This window comes from Maylandia zebra, linkage group LG12, assembly GCF_041146795.1.
Source record: "Maylandia zebra isolate NMK-2024a linkage group LG12, Mzebra_GT3a, whole genome shotgun sequence".
Taxonomy (NCBI): domain Eukaryota; kingdom Metazoa; phylum Chordata; class Actinopteri; order Cichliformes; family Cichlidae; genus Maylandia; species Maylandia zebra.
Genome location: NC_135178.1, coordinates 7,132,277 through 7,149,994, shown reverse-complemented (window position 1 = coordinate 7,149,994; position 17,718 = coordinate 7,132,277). Strand labels below are relative to the sequence as shown.

Below are 17,718 nucleotides of genomic sequence, written 5' to 3'. Positions count from 1 at the left end.
TATGGACCCCTGTCAAATGACTTGGGAAGCAATATGTGTCTATGACAGTTATAATTTATGATACGTCATAACTCTTTAGTGATCAATAATGACATGCACAAAAAAATATGGACTAGGATGATGAATAGGATTTTTGAGATAGAAATGGACTATGGGATCATTCATAATGGTGTAGTCCAAAAAGTAAACTTTTTAGACAAAAAGTTTCATAAATGGTAGTTTTGTTTTGGTTGATTTTTGATTGTATATGCCTTATATTCTAATATTTTTATTTGTGATCCTCATATTTGACTGTCCTGCAGCAACATCTGGAAGAGCCCTCCTCTCCAAGTCTAACAGATACATTGTCTGTGTCAACCACCAGCATTCAGAGCAGTGACACAAGCGATGCTGGATGTCAAATGGTTCAGCCTCTATTGGACAGCATACATGCAAGAAATGTAGATACATACATATTGCACTTACACTTACTGCAATAGCTACACCCTTTTTGCACATGCTCTTTCTTATTCAGCTATTTATCAATAAGTAACATATGTATATATATATATATATATATGCATGTATATATTGTATGTATTGTGCTATTCCTTACTTTTTGTACTGTCTGTCTTTGTTACTGTTTGAACTGGAGCACTGTAACCAAAATAATTTCCCCTAGGGATCAATAAAGTATTCTGATTCTGATACATTACTTAATAGGCTCACACTTGGCTCTTTAGTGACCATTACTTGAAAAAGCTTAAACACGAAGATAAAACAGATTAGAGGAAAACAAATAGTTGTTTGGGTTAAAATTGTCTCCTTTTTTTGTCAGTTGTTTTGTGGTTTGTATCAAATTTATTTAGACAGTGGCGCAGATTCCAACTTCCAAACCAGCAGGGGTGACTGTCATCCATGAGTATGAATAAACTGGGAGTTTGAAAGATTCCACCAGGCGATTAATGGTGAAGATCATTGTAGCTCACATGCATGAAAAGGAAGGGTAAGAGGCATGATGTTTATTCCATTCATTTTTCAAACTGGTAAGAATCTCATCACAAACAACACTTCTGCTTTTGCAGGAGAACTCTAACTAAAGCGACAAAGGAGTTTCATGCACTTGGAATCGTGTCACTCTTCCCATCTTTGAAGGATCTTTACTCCAAAAAGGGATATGTGAGTTTGCACTGCAGCTGTAGTGTGAGATAAGACTTTCAAAGTGTGAGGGGTATATATATATTTATATACACTTTACATTGTCTGCACTTTCTTTCTTTCTCTACGAGCATTTCTATGACATTCAGAGCATTTCTTGAGTGGTGTGTCAAAACTGTGCAACGTTAATCCAAAACCACGACTGCATCACAAAACAGAGTAGAACTAAGAGGGCCCACATCACCAAGGATGTTTGGTTTCACTGATGACTAGCAAACAACAGGTCAACGTGTGGAAGCCAAGTCTCTTCTTCATCACACCATTGACCCGGACATAGTCTTCCAGAAGTTGAGAGACATTCTGCTCACACACTTTCTGTGTCCTGATGAGTGCTCTGACACATTTTAATGTGCTCTGCAGACAGGAAAGACTTGCTTCTTAAAGGACTTTAGTATCATAAACTGACCCTGAGATCCTGGAACAGAAGAGAGGACCTCTGCACACCCAATAATCACAATGTGAGTCTGTGTCAAAAAATGATTTTAATAAGTTTAATATGGTGATAATATTTAATATAAAATAATAACTATTTACAAAATGTACTGCTAGAAACTCAGGACAGTATTAGAGCACGTCAGCACTCAGGAGCATCATGTCTTCTTGAAACACCTGGAAACAAGGACAGAGGGACGTTACGCTATAACTATGAGTATAGATCATTATACTAATATACTGATGGATCAGTGTGTCTACTTAGACATGAAATTATGTTAATAGTGTGAAAATGAAATGTAATGAAGTGTGTGCCATCTTCCATACCAGTGGATACTGTAGCCTCCCCAAATAACCACGGCAACCAGCCCTATGGTAGCTACAGCAGACAGCGATGAAACCCTCAGAGCGTACGATGTAGCTGGAATGAAGAAAGTCTCTGTGACTAAGTGACACTTTGGAAACTGGGGTAAATTGAGAGTGTCATAATGGTGGATAAAATGATCTTGCTGACTGCTTCACAGTGCATTACCTGTTACTTTAGCCCACAGGACACAGGAACTTTTTAAGGCCTAGGAGAGAAGACATGCAGCTAAAGTCCGTCGAACATATTCAGTCATTACTTTTTAACCATAGAATAGCTGCACTCACCGATTTCCACTGACTGACAGCCCGTAAAATGATATAATAGTTCTTGCCACTCTCCAGTGGTGCATTATAAAAGCCACCATAGAGCAGCCCATCTCCTATAGTAAGATTCATCTCTGTTCCAACACGATGGACTTCAAACTGAGCAGTGATGTACTCCGCTGGTGACTTAAGTGTGCTCAAAGGCGGCGCGATTGCAGGAGAGGAACAGTTAAACATCATAAACCCCTCTACAGGAAGCACAAACACTTGGTACAAACTGGGAGAAAAAAGACAAAAAAATTAACTCTAACATGCAACATTTCATGATTTTGTTTGGAAAGGATTCAGAGATATCAGATATCTTTCCCCTTGCCATGCTGATACCTTATTAAGTCCAGTGTGTTGGGTGATCTGCGCAGACTCAACGTTGGTAGAGGAGTGTCAAATTCCCTGTAGTAGACAACTGGTCCTGGAGGTACTATTGATTAAGATCATATTATAAAGTATTTTGCTTAGTATAAAGGGACCAAAGAGAATAAAATGCACAATACTTTTATTTATTTATGAAATATATTTGGTACATTGATTGGAAATAATTTTATCAGACTACAGCAGAGTTGAGGTTAAATTGCTACCTGGTAGACTGGTGTTTGTGGTGACAGAGGCTGTGAACTTGGCAGATGTTGCAGTGATGGTGATGCTATAGTTTGTGACTGGAAGCAAGCCAAGGCAGAGCTTCAGCTGGTCTGCTTTGGAGCTCAGAAATCTCTTCCTTTTGTCATAAAAGGATCTCTGGTAGTCCCTGGATCCAGTGTAAGTCACCTAGAAAGTTTAAACCAAATGTGTCATGGAGAAAAGTCCTGGTTGCTAAAGAAGGTAGGTGATGTTTTATCTGACCTTGTAAACCTCTGTGTCCTCCTCGTACTTTTCTGCTTTCCACTGCAGGCAGCTTTCATTAAAAATAAGCAGGTGATTGATAGGTGGTTTGATTTCTGTGGATGAAAAAAAAAGCATTTTGTGGGATATAATGAACATGTCAACCACAGTATTTACCCACTACAGGCTGGTCATGGACAGTCATGCAGTTGTTGTACTGTATTATTATTGTTATGGTCCTGGGTTTCAGAACCAGTGTTTAATTTGTGGATGTAATTCTTGTTTATTATTTAATGTTCCATTTGGTTCTTAGTTTGATTGTGGTTGATGATCACATTTCTTAGTATCCTGAGCCTCAATTATTTGTTTTGGTTAATGATTATTTCATTAATATTCTGCTTTAGGGTTATTTGGCACAGTCACTTATTTTCTTATTCTTTCTATTGTGTCGTATTATGTTAGTCTTTTGTCTCTGAGTAATTACTTCCTGTTTTATTTTACTTCCCTTTTCTCATCTTCCATCATTATTTTCAGCTGTGTTTCCTTTCCCCCACCAACTCTTGTATTTATTGTTTCAGCTTCTCCTTGTCCTTTGTCAAGTCATCCCTCTAACTGTGGATCATCTAGTGCTGAGTTTGCTTGTGTTTGGAATTCTTAGTATTTCCTGATCTATGGATTCCTAGTTTTCTGTAAACTGCTCTGTGGACTCTGAACTTTGTTTAACACCTGGGAAATCAAAATCAAAGCTTACACCGAGTTTTCTCTCTGCCTCCTGTCTTTGATTCTGTAAAAAGCAACAATCCACAAAGCGTATGACAATTATACTGCACTCTTCCATCAGTTCTGTCTTCAGTTAATAAAAACCATGCTCCATTGGACTGAGATCAGCTGATTTACTTGGCCACTGAAGAATATCCCATTTCTTTGCAACATAAAGCTACGCTTTAGATCATTATCCACATGTACTGTGAAGCACGATCCAGTCTGTTGTGCAGCATGTGGCTGAATCTGAGTAGAGAGTAGCGCCTTGTACACTTTAGAATTCATCCTGCTACTTTTATCAACAGTCATGTCATCAATCATACACTAAAGACCTGATTCCACTGGCAGCCATCCCATGCTAAAGCATTGGCTCTGTCGTGTTTAACAGATGGTGTGCTGTGCTTTGGAACATGAGCAGTTCCTTTCATTCTCTTCCCTTCTTTTCTCTTGCCATCATTATGGTACAATTTAATCTCTTTCTTGCATCAAAAGAATCTTTGCCAGAACCGATCAACCTCTAGTTTGTTTTTTCAGACAAGGACTAATCTGGCCTTCTTGTTCTTGAGTGTAACCAGTGGTTTGCACCTTGTTGTAAACACACTATATTTCCATCCATGAAAGAATTTCTTGGTTGCAGACTTTAACAATCATTCACCTACCTCATCAAGAATGTTCTTATGTTGGCTAGATGTAATGAAAATTATGCAGTCAGCCACTTTAGTTGTCTTCTGCAGTCTTTCAGGCCTTTTGGCCAGCACAGTCCTTTCTTTTAAGAATACTGAGTATTCTGAAGGCCAGTAATCTGTTTTACCAATACCGGTTGTTGATCTGGGTATTATGAAAGGTTTTCCTTTTTGGGGGCTTTTCAGCCTTGTTAACTTGCATCAGAATCTCTTTGGGCCATAATGAAAGATGCACTGAAAAGCTACTAAATACAAGTTAAACAATTGGAATCTCCTCCAGATGACTGTAATGAAACAATGAGAACTGTGGCTTTAACTGTATGCTGACACTTACCTATGCATCTCAGAGTAGCTTTCTGCCACTCCCCGGAGCTCCCGCACACAGAGACATTGCTTCCCCTCCAGCTGTGATATCCTGCCACGCAGTGGTGGATCACAACACTTCTATTATGCCACACGACCTCTGAGTTGGCAAGAAAAGGAGCTGGGCCACATTTAGCTGGAAAATAGCAAGAGTGAATTGTTTAATGACTCAGAAATAGTGCTATTCATTGTTTTTTCAGCATGCACCTAAAGGAAACCAAAATCCTAGAAATAAAGAAAAATATTAAGACCCACAGAGCATGCAGGGACAAACAAATTAATAAGCATGCAAACACATAAACAGCATGCTAATAATCAGAAATAATCATGCTCCCACTGCTGAACAGATACAGAGAGATCGTTACTCTACCTTTGCACTTTATAGATACTTCCCCCCACTCTCCTGATAGTGAACATGTTGACATATTATTCCCACTCTCCTGGTAAAATCCTTCCATACACTCATACAGCACAGTGCTGCCCGGTGTGCTGTTGTGGCCCCACAGGAGGTTAGCGTGGGGGAGGGCTACTGGGGGACCACAGCTTATTTCTGTCTGACACACAGACATGAATGAGCACAGACTGTGGGCTATAAAGAAATGCAACAAGACAGACACACTGTCCAATCCTCCATCAAACATGCCTTTTTTCCATAACAACGACAACAACAGCCCCTGAACATGCATTACGTAATAATCTGCACCTTCACACCACAGATCAATATCCTCCCATAGTCCGTTTTCTCCACATACTGAGTAGTTTCTCAGGCTCCTGGTGTAATATCCCTCTGCACACTGGTAATAAACCACACTACCAATGCGTGATGTGCCATCCCATAACATTTTAGCATTGGGTTTTAAAACAGGCTCCCAACAGTTGATTTCTACAACAAAAAGAAAGCTGGTCATTGTGGGTGATAATAGCTAGATGTATGTTGTCAGCAATGCTTCAATGAGTTTTGAATTGTGTATGGTTAAACTGCACAGTGGTTTAAAATGACTTTACAGTAATTAACACACAAGTTTATAGCTAAATGTCACCTTGACAAAGGATCGGTGCTCCATCCCATTTTCCACTGGCACTACAAACAGATACATTCCCTGTTCCAGCACTGAGATATCCAGGTTTACACTGATAAATAACCTTTGAGCCCACAGTGGAAATTTTATCCCAGTGCATGACTGAATTAGGGATGAGTGGGGGCTTGCCACAGTCAACTTCTACAGATGAAAAAAAATCTATCATTTAACAGAAGAAAATAAACAGTTATTTGTGTCTCGAGAGCGCCAGAAGAAAGATGTTACCTTTGCATGAGATATCTGGTTTTGTCCAGTAACCATTAATTGTGCACACTGAAACATTGTTTCCGTCACTGTGATAAAATTCTTTTTTACAGTAGTAAATTACAGTGCTTCCTGGGGTGGAGCTACCTTTCCACACTTGTCCAGTGTGAGGCAGATTTGGAGGATTCCCACATAATATCTCTATGACGGGATATGATACACAAGGGGAGTTATGGAGGATTATAAAAACAACTGAAAGCACAAGACATTTTAATTTACTTCACAATAAGATATTGAACAATATAGTTTAGTTTGTCATAGCAAGAGAAACAGGTATAATCAAAGGGGACCGACCGGGTCTTAAAATCAAGTGACTTTTTAAAATTGACAATTTAGAATAGAATAGAATAGAATAGAATTCAACTTTATTGTCATTGCACATGCACAGGTACAGGGCAACGAAATGCAGTTACTGAGTGCCACCTTTAAAAAATCTCTTTAATCTTGAATTATCTCATTAAATCTCTACATTAAACCTTTATTTATTTATTTGTTTTTTTTCAAAAGTCCTTATGATGTTTTCCCGTCTTCCTCCTCTTAGCCTGGTTGAAAGAGGGTTTTTCTTTCCCACTGTCACCAAGTGATTAATATAAAGTGCCTTGAGGTGACAGTTGTTTTTTCGGCGCTATATAAAATTGAATTGAATTTAATAATTTAATGCTGTTTTTTTTTTCATTAGAAAACAATCCATTGTTTGATTACCTTGGCATGACAAAGTTGGGGATGTCCACTGACCATTTTCCTGACAGGTGGATACATTATTTCCTCCTTTGTTATAAAAGCCGTCTTTACAGAAATAGAGCACAGTGCTGCCAGGGGTGGAGTTATAACTCCACACCTGCCCAGTGAATTCAATTACAGGAGGATTTCCACACAAGATCTCTACAAGGAACGACAATCACCACAACAACGTAACACAAAGGATTCAGATTAATTCGGTCAGTCAATCATTTTCGATTAGAAATAGTCCTCATCAGCATGAAAGTACAGTGACAGTACCTCGGCAGAGCACAGATGGACCTGCCCACTGTCCAGCTGCAGTGCAGATGGAGACATTTCCCTTTCCAACATTATGATATCCAGAGTTACACTGATAAACCACCTCAGTGCCCATCCTTGTGCTTTTATTCCACAGCAAGCGTGAGTGAGGGACGGCAGGTGGAGAACCACAGTCAACCTCTGGGAGCCAAAGTGACATGCTGCGTGAAAATGTTTTCACCTGAAAATCTCCAACAACTCAAACTGATCCATTTCATAAACAATCCTGTCACTGGCTAAAACTCTCTGGATGTTGGAAAAAACATGCAAATATTATTATTATTATTATTAAGCAAGTTTTTACATTAGTAAAAATAATGCATTAATACTCTTAACAAGTATTAGAGTAACTTGTTTCAGCAAAAAAAACCTAAACTAAACATTTTTTAGGTTTATAAGCATATTAGGAAGAAAATCAGCATTAATACACTCTCCAATGTGACACATGACTTTAAGGTTTTAGTCATTTCTGTTTATGGAATTTAACAAAACTTTCAGCACCAGGGGGCAGCATTTCACCAGTGGATGTGTTCAGATATTTTCTGATATGTGCTGCTGTTTCTAATCTCTCGATTTCCTCATCAGGCTTTGCTTTTGTGTCCCTTGAATGACTAGCCTGGAAAATAAAGGTTACATTCAAATGTATCTTGTGGTACCAATTGGTATCACGTGCGGCTCTCGTTCAGCTTCAGTTCATATCTCGCACATTTCATAGATGCTGTGGAAATAAAATTATTGCGCTTGTTTCTTCACATCTGTAAAAAGTCATTGTTAATTCTGAGAGGGTTAACATATTTTTAAACAGACAAATGTACAATAAGGACCTTTAATGATGTATTTTTAAATGGGTACCTCATCAAAAGTGACCCAAACAAAAGAGTAATGAGCTTAATGATCCTGAAATCCTCTGAATAAGTAAAAATTTGGCAGATAATCACCTTGAGATTCACAGTGTTGTCTCCAGTGTTAGCATGAAAATATCAGTGAATGCATTTTAAAACACATAATGTTAAGCAGAGCCGAACATCACAACAGCTACAAGCACCAAAGAGTTTCATTACCTTCACAGACCATGTCAGGTTTGCTCCACAGACCCTCAGCACCACACACAGAGCTGTTGTCTCCCCTCCTCCACACAAAGCCTTCATCGCAGATGAATGTGGCCACGCTGCTGTACGTAGTTCCTGTGACTGGCACTAGCACCGTGTCCTCCAGTAGTGCAGGTGGGCCACAGTTAACAACTGAGCAGGACAGGATTATACACAACTTAGGTTTACATCCAGCTTTTCTTTACAGCAACTGGTTGCATGGATTTAATTCAAGATTGACTGTCATTGTCTAAGGAGCTTGGTAAGAAAAGCGTCTGGACTTCTTTAAGTGTCCTGACGATGTTTCATCTCTCATCTGAGAGGCTTCTTCAGGCATCTTACCTCACAACACCTACAACATTTCCAAACACCTTGGGCCAGCAACTTCATAAACGCATGGCACAACATAGAGCAACCTCGACAGGTCAAGACTCAGCTGTACGTTTGCATCTAAAGGTCAGAGGTCACTCTTTCGAGGATGTCAGTGTTCACATTTTGGACAGAGAAGACAGATGGTTTGAAAGAGGAGTGAAAGAAGCCATCTATGTCCACTGTGAACAACCATCTTTGAACAGAGGGCGGGGCTTACAACACCAACTGTCTGCCATCTATAATCCAGTTGTGAGATCCCTTCTCAGACGACTTAACGCCCACTCACATCCTGGGTCATTTGTTCTCAATAAATCACATGACAGGGTGGGGTTAGGTTTCACAATGGGTTCACTGGAAACCTTGGCTGATTGTGACCCACACCCATTTTCACACCTTGGCTTGTGTGATTAGGGGCCCTGGGCCCTCTTTGGGACACTCCCAAAAGGGCTTAAAAATCTGGGAGTCTCCACCAATTGCTCTTAGAACTGAAGAAGCTTCTTGGATGAGATGAAATGTCTTCAAGAAACTTAAAGAAGTCCAGACACTTTTCTGTCCAAGCACCTTAGACTACCATGACCTGGATGACTGAGAACCTTCACATTGGCCTTCATTATAATAGTAACCAGATAGTAGTGTGGCAGAGCCAAACCGAGAGCCATATATTTTTGACATTACACCAGAACTCTAGATGAGTGACAAAATGTCCTATAAATACATATGAGCGCACCTTTGCAGGAAGCTTTGTCTCTCAGTGGGTTAAAGGGTTCTACTCCATTATGGATTTTGTATCCAACCTGGCAGCTGCAGTCAAAGCTGCCCTCAAGATTCCTGCATTGAGCTCCCTCTCCACACTGCCCTGTGATCCCGCACTCATCAATGTCTGCACAGCCAAAGAGAGATGATGAACATGTGGCTTAAAATTTGCTCATTTAATAATGTATTTCTAATATCATAGGTGTTGCTTAAAAAACCCTGGGTACAGCGCAAACTCACCCTGGCAGTGGGTGCCATCATTTGGGATGAAAACAGCCATGTTGTTAGAAGGGCTGTAGCCGGCCAGACAAGTACAGTAGTAGCTGCCAAAAGTGTTGTGACAAGTGGTGTGCTGGCCACAGATCTTACTGGATCCTATCTGACACTCATCTTTGTCTGGAGAAACAAAGAAAACGATCAATAAGAATTTTTTTTCTGCAAGTCAAAGGTGTGGAAAAGGTCCATGGGAATAATTACCATTAGAGTTTATAGACATTTTCATAAACCCAAATAATGTGAGATAAGTAACTGCATGATAGAATATTATGGTTAAAATATATACTTTTTAAAAGAATAAACTAAAAAAGAATTTTTTTTTAAGTATTTTAATAAATAAGTTGTTGTTTCAAATCTCCCTAATGAAATTAGCATTGACCCTCTACAAAATACAGTGGAGCAAAAAAGTATTTAGTCAGCCACCGATTGTGCAAGTTCCCCCACCTAAAATGATGACAGAGGTCAGTAATTTGCACCAGAGGTACACTTCAACTGTGAGAGACAGAATGTGAAAAAAAAATCCATGAATCCACATGGTAGGATTTGTAAAGAATTTATTCGTAAATCAGGGTGGAAAATAAGTATTTGGTCAATAACAAAAATACAACTCACTACTTTGTAACATAACCTTTGTTGGCAATAACAGAGGTCAAACGTTTACTATAGGTCTTTACCAGGTTTGCACACACACAGTAGCTGGTATTTTGGCCCATTCCTCCATGCAGATCTTCTCGAGAGCAGTGATGTTTTGGGGCTGTCGCCGAGCAACACGGACTTTCAACTCCCGCCACAGATTTTCTATGGGGTTGAGGTCTGGAGACTGGCTAGGCCACTCCAGGACTTTCAAATGCTTCTTACGGAGCCACTCCTTTGTTGCCCGGGCGGTGTGTTTTGGATCATTGTCATGTTGGAAGACCCAGCCTCGTTTCATCTTCAAAGTTCTCACTGATGGAAGGAGGTTTTGGCTCAAAATCTCACGATACATGGCCCCATTCATTCTGTCCTTAACACGGATCAGTCGTCCTGTCCCCTTGGCAGAAAAACAGCCCCATAGCATGATGTTTCCACCCCCATGCTTCACAGTAGGTATGGTGTTCTTGGGATGCAACTCAGTATTCTTCTTCCTCCAAACACGACGAGTTGAGTTTATACCAAAAAGTTCTACTTTGGTTTCATCTGACCACATGACATTCTCCCAATCCTCTGCTGTATCATCCATGTGCTCTCTGGCAAACTTCAGACGGGCCTGGACATGCACTGGCTTCAGCAGCGGAACACGTCTGGCACTGCGGGATTTGATTCCCTGCCGTTGTAGTGTGTTACTGATGGTGACCTTTGTTACTTTGGTCCCAGCTCTCTGCAGGTCATTCACCAGGTCCCCCCGTGTGGTTCTGGGATCTTTGCTCACCGTTCTCATGATCATTTTGACCCCACGGGATGAGATCTTGCGTGGAGCCCCAGATCGAGGGAGATTATCAGTGGTCTTGTATGTCTTCCATTTTCTGATGATTGCTCCCACAGTTGATTTTTTCACACCAAGCTTCTTGCCTATTGTAGATTCACTCTTCCCAGTCTGGTGCAGGTCTACAATACTTTTCCTGGTGTCCTTCGAAAGCTCTTTGGTCTTGGCCATGGCGGAGTTTGGAGTCTGACTGTTTGAGGCTGTGGACAGGTGTCTTTTATACAGATGATGAGTTCAAACAGGTGCCATTCATACAGGTAACGAGTGGGGGACAGAAAAGCTTCTTACAGAAGACGTTACAGGTCTGTGAGAGCCAGAGATTTTCCTTGTTTGAGGTGACCAAATACTTATTTTCCACCCTAATTTACGAATAAATTCTTTACAAATCCTACCATGTGGATTCATGGATTTTTTTTTCACATTCTGTCTCTCACAGTTGAAGTGTACCTCTGGTGCAAATTACTGACCTCTGTCATCATTTTAAGTGGGGGAACTTGCACAATCAGTGGCTGACTAAATACTTTTTTGCCCCACTGTACTTCTGGATTTTTAAGAGATGGTGCAGAAAACTACATCTGTTCAGAAGGAAAAACAATCTTGGAATCTTACTGCATCTGTGCAAAAGGAAATAGCTGCAATGGACAGATGTGAGGATATCAGTGGTTACACCTCTGTGGAGCAAAGAGGATGCAGGCTGTATCAGAAGATCAGGTTGTCTGATACAACATAAATCCTCTTTATTGCATGAGGGTGTAACCATCAGTTTCCTTGTATCTGTCCACTGCCAGCCAGTTTATTTTTTGTACAATATCCGGCCAACTCTTCCAAGTTCATATGACTCCACATTTCAACTTTTTTCTCAAAATAGTATTTGGACTTTAATCTATTTTTTAAAAAATTGGTTTTTTAATCTGGCCCGAATACTCATTCCTTTTAGTGGTATGTATTAATACAACTCTGTAATTATTATTTTTATACTTCTTACTTATTCACGCCTTTATTAAACTTGCTAAACCATTTCCATACCCCTCAGCATTAGTTGCATTTTGTGTTTTTGCTAATTATTAAATGTAATATGATGCTAACATGCTAAATTAACATCACTGCGAGTATTAGTCACTTCTAATTAGCATTTAGCTCAAATCACCTTTACCCAAGAACAACCCATATAGGTACAACCTCATAGAGCTGTGAGTATGGATTAGACTCTGTCTAGGTTTGGCCTCTTGGATAGAAACTATAATAAGATATACCTTCAAGTGTCAGGAAGCAAGGGGTTGTTAACATACTGAGCAAAGCAACATTTGGAGCTATATTTGTAGCTTGTGAGCTGCTAAATACTCCATCATGCTCACCAGCTTATTAACCTCGCCTGTGGCATAGCCAGCATAAAACATGGTTATAGCTTCAGGCTAGGAAAATAAAGCCAATGAAACTTTGCCTTAACTCATGTAACTTCCAGACCTATTGAAGTCTTTCTGATGTGACCTCTATAACCACGTTAAACTCTGTAAAAACTAGTTTGGGGTCATATGGAATAAAAATGGCATCTACTTTGTTAATTGTGGTCATACTCTGTTTTAAAATGATTGCCTGTGATATAAAACTTTGGCTAACACTTTGTCAATCAGACCGCCTCTTCTCCTCACATCCCTCATTTTGCTGCCAAGATGCTGACAGTGGAGATGTTCGTGTGAAAACTGTACAACAGGTAGATACGTGTAATGTTTTAGTCTGTGGGCTGTTTGGTTACATACTGTTTGATTGCTGTGCAGCAGCAGAGTGCTAACAGATCACTGCTGTTGCTAGAAATGATCCTGATGTTGGCGGTAAAAAACGATAAATTTGATGAAACCAAAATAGTTAGCATAAAGTCGTTAAAGAGCTGTTTGGAGTCTTGGAAAACTGTACAAGTGGATGCTGATTCGCTGTGGGTTTATCCCTATGAGCAGCCTCTTTTACATTACATAAAGTTACTTGATTAATTTTTAATATATTAACTGGAGCAGCAGTACAGATATTTATTTTTTTCCTACCTTGACAGAAGGTTCTTCCATTTCCAACAAAGCCGTACTTGCAGTTACAAACTTTGCCCGAGCCATCTGACTTGTCGTCACACGTGGCATTAGCATGGCAGGTTGAGCACACATCCAACAGACTCTGACCCTCTGCTGGCTTACCTGAGAGGATAGAGAGGACTCTTCTCCAATTATCATGTTGATACTTAAAGTTGTTCATTATGTCATATATATCATACGTTGTAATTATAAAATCAGAATTGTGGGGAGAAAAACGTCACCAGGATTCTCACCTGAAAAAACGAAGAGCAGAAAGAACACAATCATGCTTTTGGTTCCTTCATCCATCCTTCCAGTCTCCCCGTGGACTTCACCCGACACAAAACCTCTTCGTCCTCATCTTCGTTTTTTCTATTTTTTTATTTTTATTTATGTACTTCCTTCTTGTGCACCATTATTAAGCTGAGCGCATTTGATAACCAGAATTGTGAGTGGGTGAGCTGAGGTCACCCTGGGAAAGAAACTCCTTTCTCAATGGTCCTCTAGCAGTTTTGTGGTTTTAGCTGTCATCGTCTGGCATGTTCAGTTACTACTCGCATCTGCAGATGATACGTTCACTACTCACAGTGGACTGCCCACTCAGCTGTGGGAGCTGATAACAGCTATATTTGGCCCCATAAACCTGCTGAATTTCCTCTTAAAAAACATGGTGTCACTTTGTAACAGTTAGTTTTGTGCATATTAAACTCCTCATTACACCAGTTTGGTGTTAACCACTGACACAGCTCTTATGGATTCATGAAGGTTAAGTGCAGTTTACCCGATGCTAAGTGATGGCTCACTTAGATTAGACTCCATAAATATATAAGCGGTGTTTTAAGTTTTTGTATTTATGTTGAAACTAGGGGTCTGCAGTGGGTGATGTGGGAGGGGGAGATAAGTCTGATGAGCTCCTATCTCTCTGCCCAGCAGGGTCCTAACTGGGGTTTTCTGTCACTCAAATTAGTAAGCTAAACTCTTCATAGCTGTGGCTCTGTGTGTCTGTGTGTGTGTGTTTATATATTCACGGGCCAGTTTTAGACATTTTTGTCCAAACTAAAGATCAAAGTGAAAACTGTGTGTTTGTGTGAGCACACATCAGGTCTGGGTAATCACAAAACCATTAGTTTAGTCAAACATCAAGGAAGTGACCCCTTTGAACAAATGAGTAACATCACGTGGAAAAGAGAGAAAATAAAAAATAAATGAATAAAAAACTGAATAAACTTACAATCCAATAGTACATGATTGTTTAAATACACAGTTTATATAATTTTCTCCTCAAACATTTCACATTTTCCCCAAAAGGTTGATTCTCTTCATCTGGACGTAGAGTTTTCAGTGGGAGAAACGTTTCGTCACTCATCCAAGTGACTTCTTCAGTCTCAGCTGACTGCAGGTTTCCCCAAACTTATAAACAGTAGATTTCTACAGTGACTGAAACCAGCCCACTGAATGAACAATGGGCTGTGAGGTCAGTTCCTTGATCATTAATATGCAAATTCTCATGACGAATGATCAACAACCATTGATCAGTGGCCAGAAGTACCATTCACAGAGAGTTGGGGAATGGCTTTAATCACAGCATTGTAAGATGGTAAAAGATGTACCTTTAGGCCCCCTCCTCGATTCAGAGATGGTCTTTCCCTTTTCACGTAAATGGCCTCATGACTTCGTGCTCAAACCAGCTTTCCTCCCCATTCAGGATGTGTACATCCTCATCATTGAAAGAGTGTCCACTGGCTGGTAAGTGTCAATAGGAAACTTTTTGGGATTTGCTTACCTGGATGATTGAGCACGCATCAAGACATTTCACATTTTTACTACTCAAAACAATACTGAATTTATACTTCTTTACACTTGGTCCTTAGAATTATATTGCATGAAATAAATGCAAAATGTCCAACCGTTATGAATAAATAACAATTATATTTATGTAAGTCTATGGGACATACAATATATGTAAAACATGAACAAGTGTTTTTCCTTTCTTTTCCATAAGTTCCCTCAAGTCTGAGGGGAAAACAGTATTTAGCAAGGTTTCAAATGATGTAAACATCCAAATAGTTCCTTTTAAAACTGAGCTTCCTCAATAAAACATGCACAAACGAACAATAAACCATGTAAAGAAGCAGACTACAAGTTCAAGCTTGTCTCAGCCTCAAACTCATCATGTGACAAGCATGTGTTCGACCCCTGAACTGAAGACAGGCCTCTTACACATGAAAACGTGCATAAACATGCTAATTTATTCCTGATATTGGTAATTCCTTATCATCAGCAGATTAGACTTGAAACTCTCAAGTCTCCAGACAGCTGATAACAAACTGGCTAAACAACAACAGCTGGTTAAAAACTAACATTATAAGCTAACCAGCTAATGTTAGGGCAAGTGCCCTAAAAACACAGTTTTCCTCTGATAAACAGTTTGATTACATTCTCACATTGTATGAGAGAGCAGACCCTAACAGAGGCTCAAAGCACTACTTTCTGACAGAAAAGTTAAAGATATCCTCAAGAACTCACCTCAGAAATACTGCCATAGGACAGAATTTAGCATTGCTGTCTCGTCGACTCTTTTTGGACTCCTTTCACAAAGGTCTTCAGCCTCTTCCAAAGCAAATAGACATGGATACATATTGACAGCTGAAATAAACAGGGGATTGACAGCCTAGACTCACTACAGATAAACAGTGGCCAGAGCTGATTGTTCTACAGCAGCTACTGTAGCTAGGATTATGCACTTGAATTGAAAGGGTAACAAAATATAATCCAGTTGACTGCAATTTACTGACATCTAGTGGTGAGGTTTTACACACTGTACCTTTAAAATAATCCCAAAGGTGAACTCCAGACAGTCTCAAAGAATCAAGTCTGTCTGAATTTGTCCTTCTTTAGAGATCGTTTAAGTTTGTATCAGTCAGGCTCTCACTATAAATCACATCAAGAGCAGAAAATAACCACTCACTAGCTCCGTTCTGGTGTGAGAGTAGCACAACTGGACATCATGCATACCTTGTGCTTTCAGGTAGCTGCTGAATAAAAACAGCAGATCAGAATGCACTGGCTCCTGCATTATCACACACAAAAACGTAGTGTAATAGCCAGAGAAGTTCATGGACACAGCGCATGTAAGGAAAAAAGGGTTGTATCTTAAAGAAACACACAGTTTGTATCTTTGAGTTCTGACAAATGTGTTTCACATATTCCTTCCAAATAAAAATAACACTCAGGTGGCACTCAGTTATTTTTGCCTACGCCAGCTGTTGATGAGCACTGAACCATTGCGCCAACATATTTTATGGCGAGGGAACAATGCAGTTAAAAAGAGGATCTATTTGTAAAACAGGATCCAGGGCAACCTAAACCTAAGACTCTCTCTGCATGATCAGTCATTGTGATCTTTGTGCACTGCTGTTACAATTATTAAAGGTGGCGTTATCTCAAATGGACAAAATGAAACTGGGACATTAGTAATATAAGTAGGCGGGACATTTTAATACTGAAATTTCTTATATTTTTTGTTAGCACCTGATATTTCAAGAACCAGCCGTTTATTGCAGAAACATGCATGTATCAAATCGTTCTTACTGTAACTTTTATCAAATGCACCATACTGTTTCCTACATTTCATATTTATAATGAAAAAGCAGTTTGACTGAAACACATTAGTGGTTGATGTTTGAACATGAACATGTTTTGCTGGTTGCTAAAAAAGCATGTCAGGAATGTAATCTTCTTCTGCTTCCCATACCACGAGTGACTGCTCAGGTTTCTATCACAGACAGTATCACGGTTCATATGATGGACACAAAGCTGTGAGATCCTGAAGGGTCATAAAAGTGTGCACAAACAGCAGCTTTTCTTTTCATGTGCAGCTTCAGGCTCCTCAGGAGGAGGCGCGTCAGGAGCAGATGTTTCCTTGTACTCTGACACTGAACCGCTGGAGGTGGACAAAAGCCTGCTGCACACCAGGTCTGCAGCTTTTCCATCCATCAAGGACACGTCTGTCACTGTTTTCTCTCTTAGCGACATATCCCCGTCTTCATCATCATCTATGAGCACAAACTCCTTGAGATAAACCATCCCCACTCCGTGGAGACTGCGGCTCTCTGCTGACTCCTCCGTACTGCGTCCATCCACAAAAGTCAGAGTTGAAGTCTCTGTCAGGGTCTCATGTGGGTCTGTTGAGTTGTCTTCTGGCCCCGAGTAGCCCTGGCTGCTTGACTCCATCGTCCTTATGAAGCTCCTGTGGCCAATCTCGTCTTTCGTGCTGCGCTTTTCTTCGTGGCTGATGGAGTTGATGTCTGGAACGTTGGCACTAGCTCGGCTGGAGAGCTGGTCTCTCCTGGGATGAGAACTGTTTTCTGCAGCATGACCATTTCC

The 17,718-nt window shown here is 40.1% G+C and overlaps 1 protein-coding gene across 5 annotated transcripts; it reads right to left on the bottom strand.

Moving 5' to 3' along the window:
• Positions 1–1,660: 1,660 nt before the first annotated feature.
• On the bottom strand, positions 1,661–17,170 carry susd1 (sushi domain containing 1). Of its 5 annotated transcripts, XM_014408415.3 has the most exons (20): positions 15,859–17,170; positions 13,587–15,115; positions 13,312–13,455; positions 9,778–9,933; positions 9,512–9,664; positions 8,386–8,565; positions 7,286–7,465; positions 6,989–7,168; positions 6,248–6,427; positions 5,984–6,163; positions 5,647–5,826; positions 5,314–5,493; positions 4,915–5,079; positions 3,157–3,251; positions 2,895–3,081; positions 2,644–2,737; positions 2,281–2,536; positions 2,162–2,201; positions 1,957–2,050; positions 1,661–1,806 (listed from the first exon to the last, which is right to left on the bottom strand). In XM_014408415.3, exons 2-20 carry the CDS (start codon positions 13,639–13,641, stop codon positions 1,788–1,790), a joined length of 2,718 nt encoding a protein of 905 aa, XP_014263901.1. In that variant the 5' UTR covers positions 13,642–15,115; positions 15,859–17,170; the 3' UTR covers positions 1,661–1,787. The 5 variants fall into 5 exon arrangements, with proteins under 5 accessions (XP_014263901.1, XP_076746742.1, XP_076746743.1 ...); XM_076890627.1 differs by having other exon boundaries at positions 5,314–5,826; XM_076890628.1 differs by having other exon boundaries at positions 5,314–5,826; positions 13,587–15,075.
• Positions 17,171–17,718: the final 548 nt, after the last annotated feature.

Excerpts from the sequence above, each read along its gene's own strand:
- susd1 (XM_012923559.4), bottom strand. The coding sequence starts at position 13,641 with ATGGATGAAGGAACCAAAAGCATGATTGTGTTCTTTCTGCTCTTCGTT. Across the intron at positions 9,934-13,311 it reads TGGAAGAACCTTCTGTCAAG|ACAAAGATGAGTGTCAGATA; the intron begins GTAGGAAAAAAA and ends TTGTTTCTCCAG. Across the intron at positions 3,252-4,914 it reads AGCTACTCTGAGATGCATAG|AAATCAAACCACCTATCAAT; the intron begins GTAAGTGTCAGC and ends TTTCATCCACAG.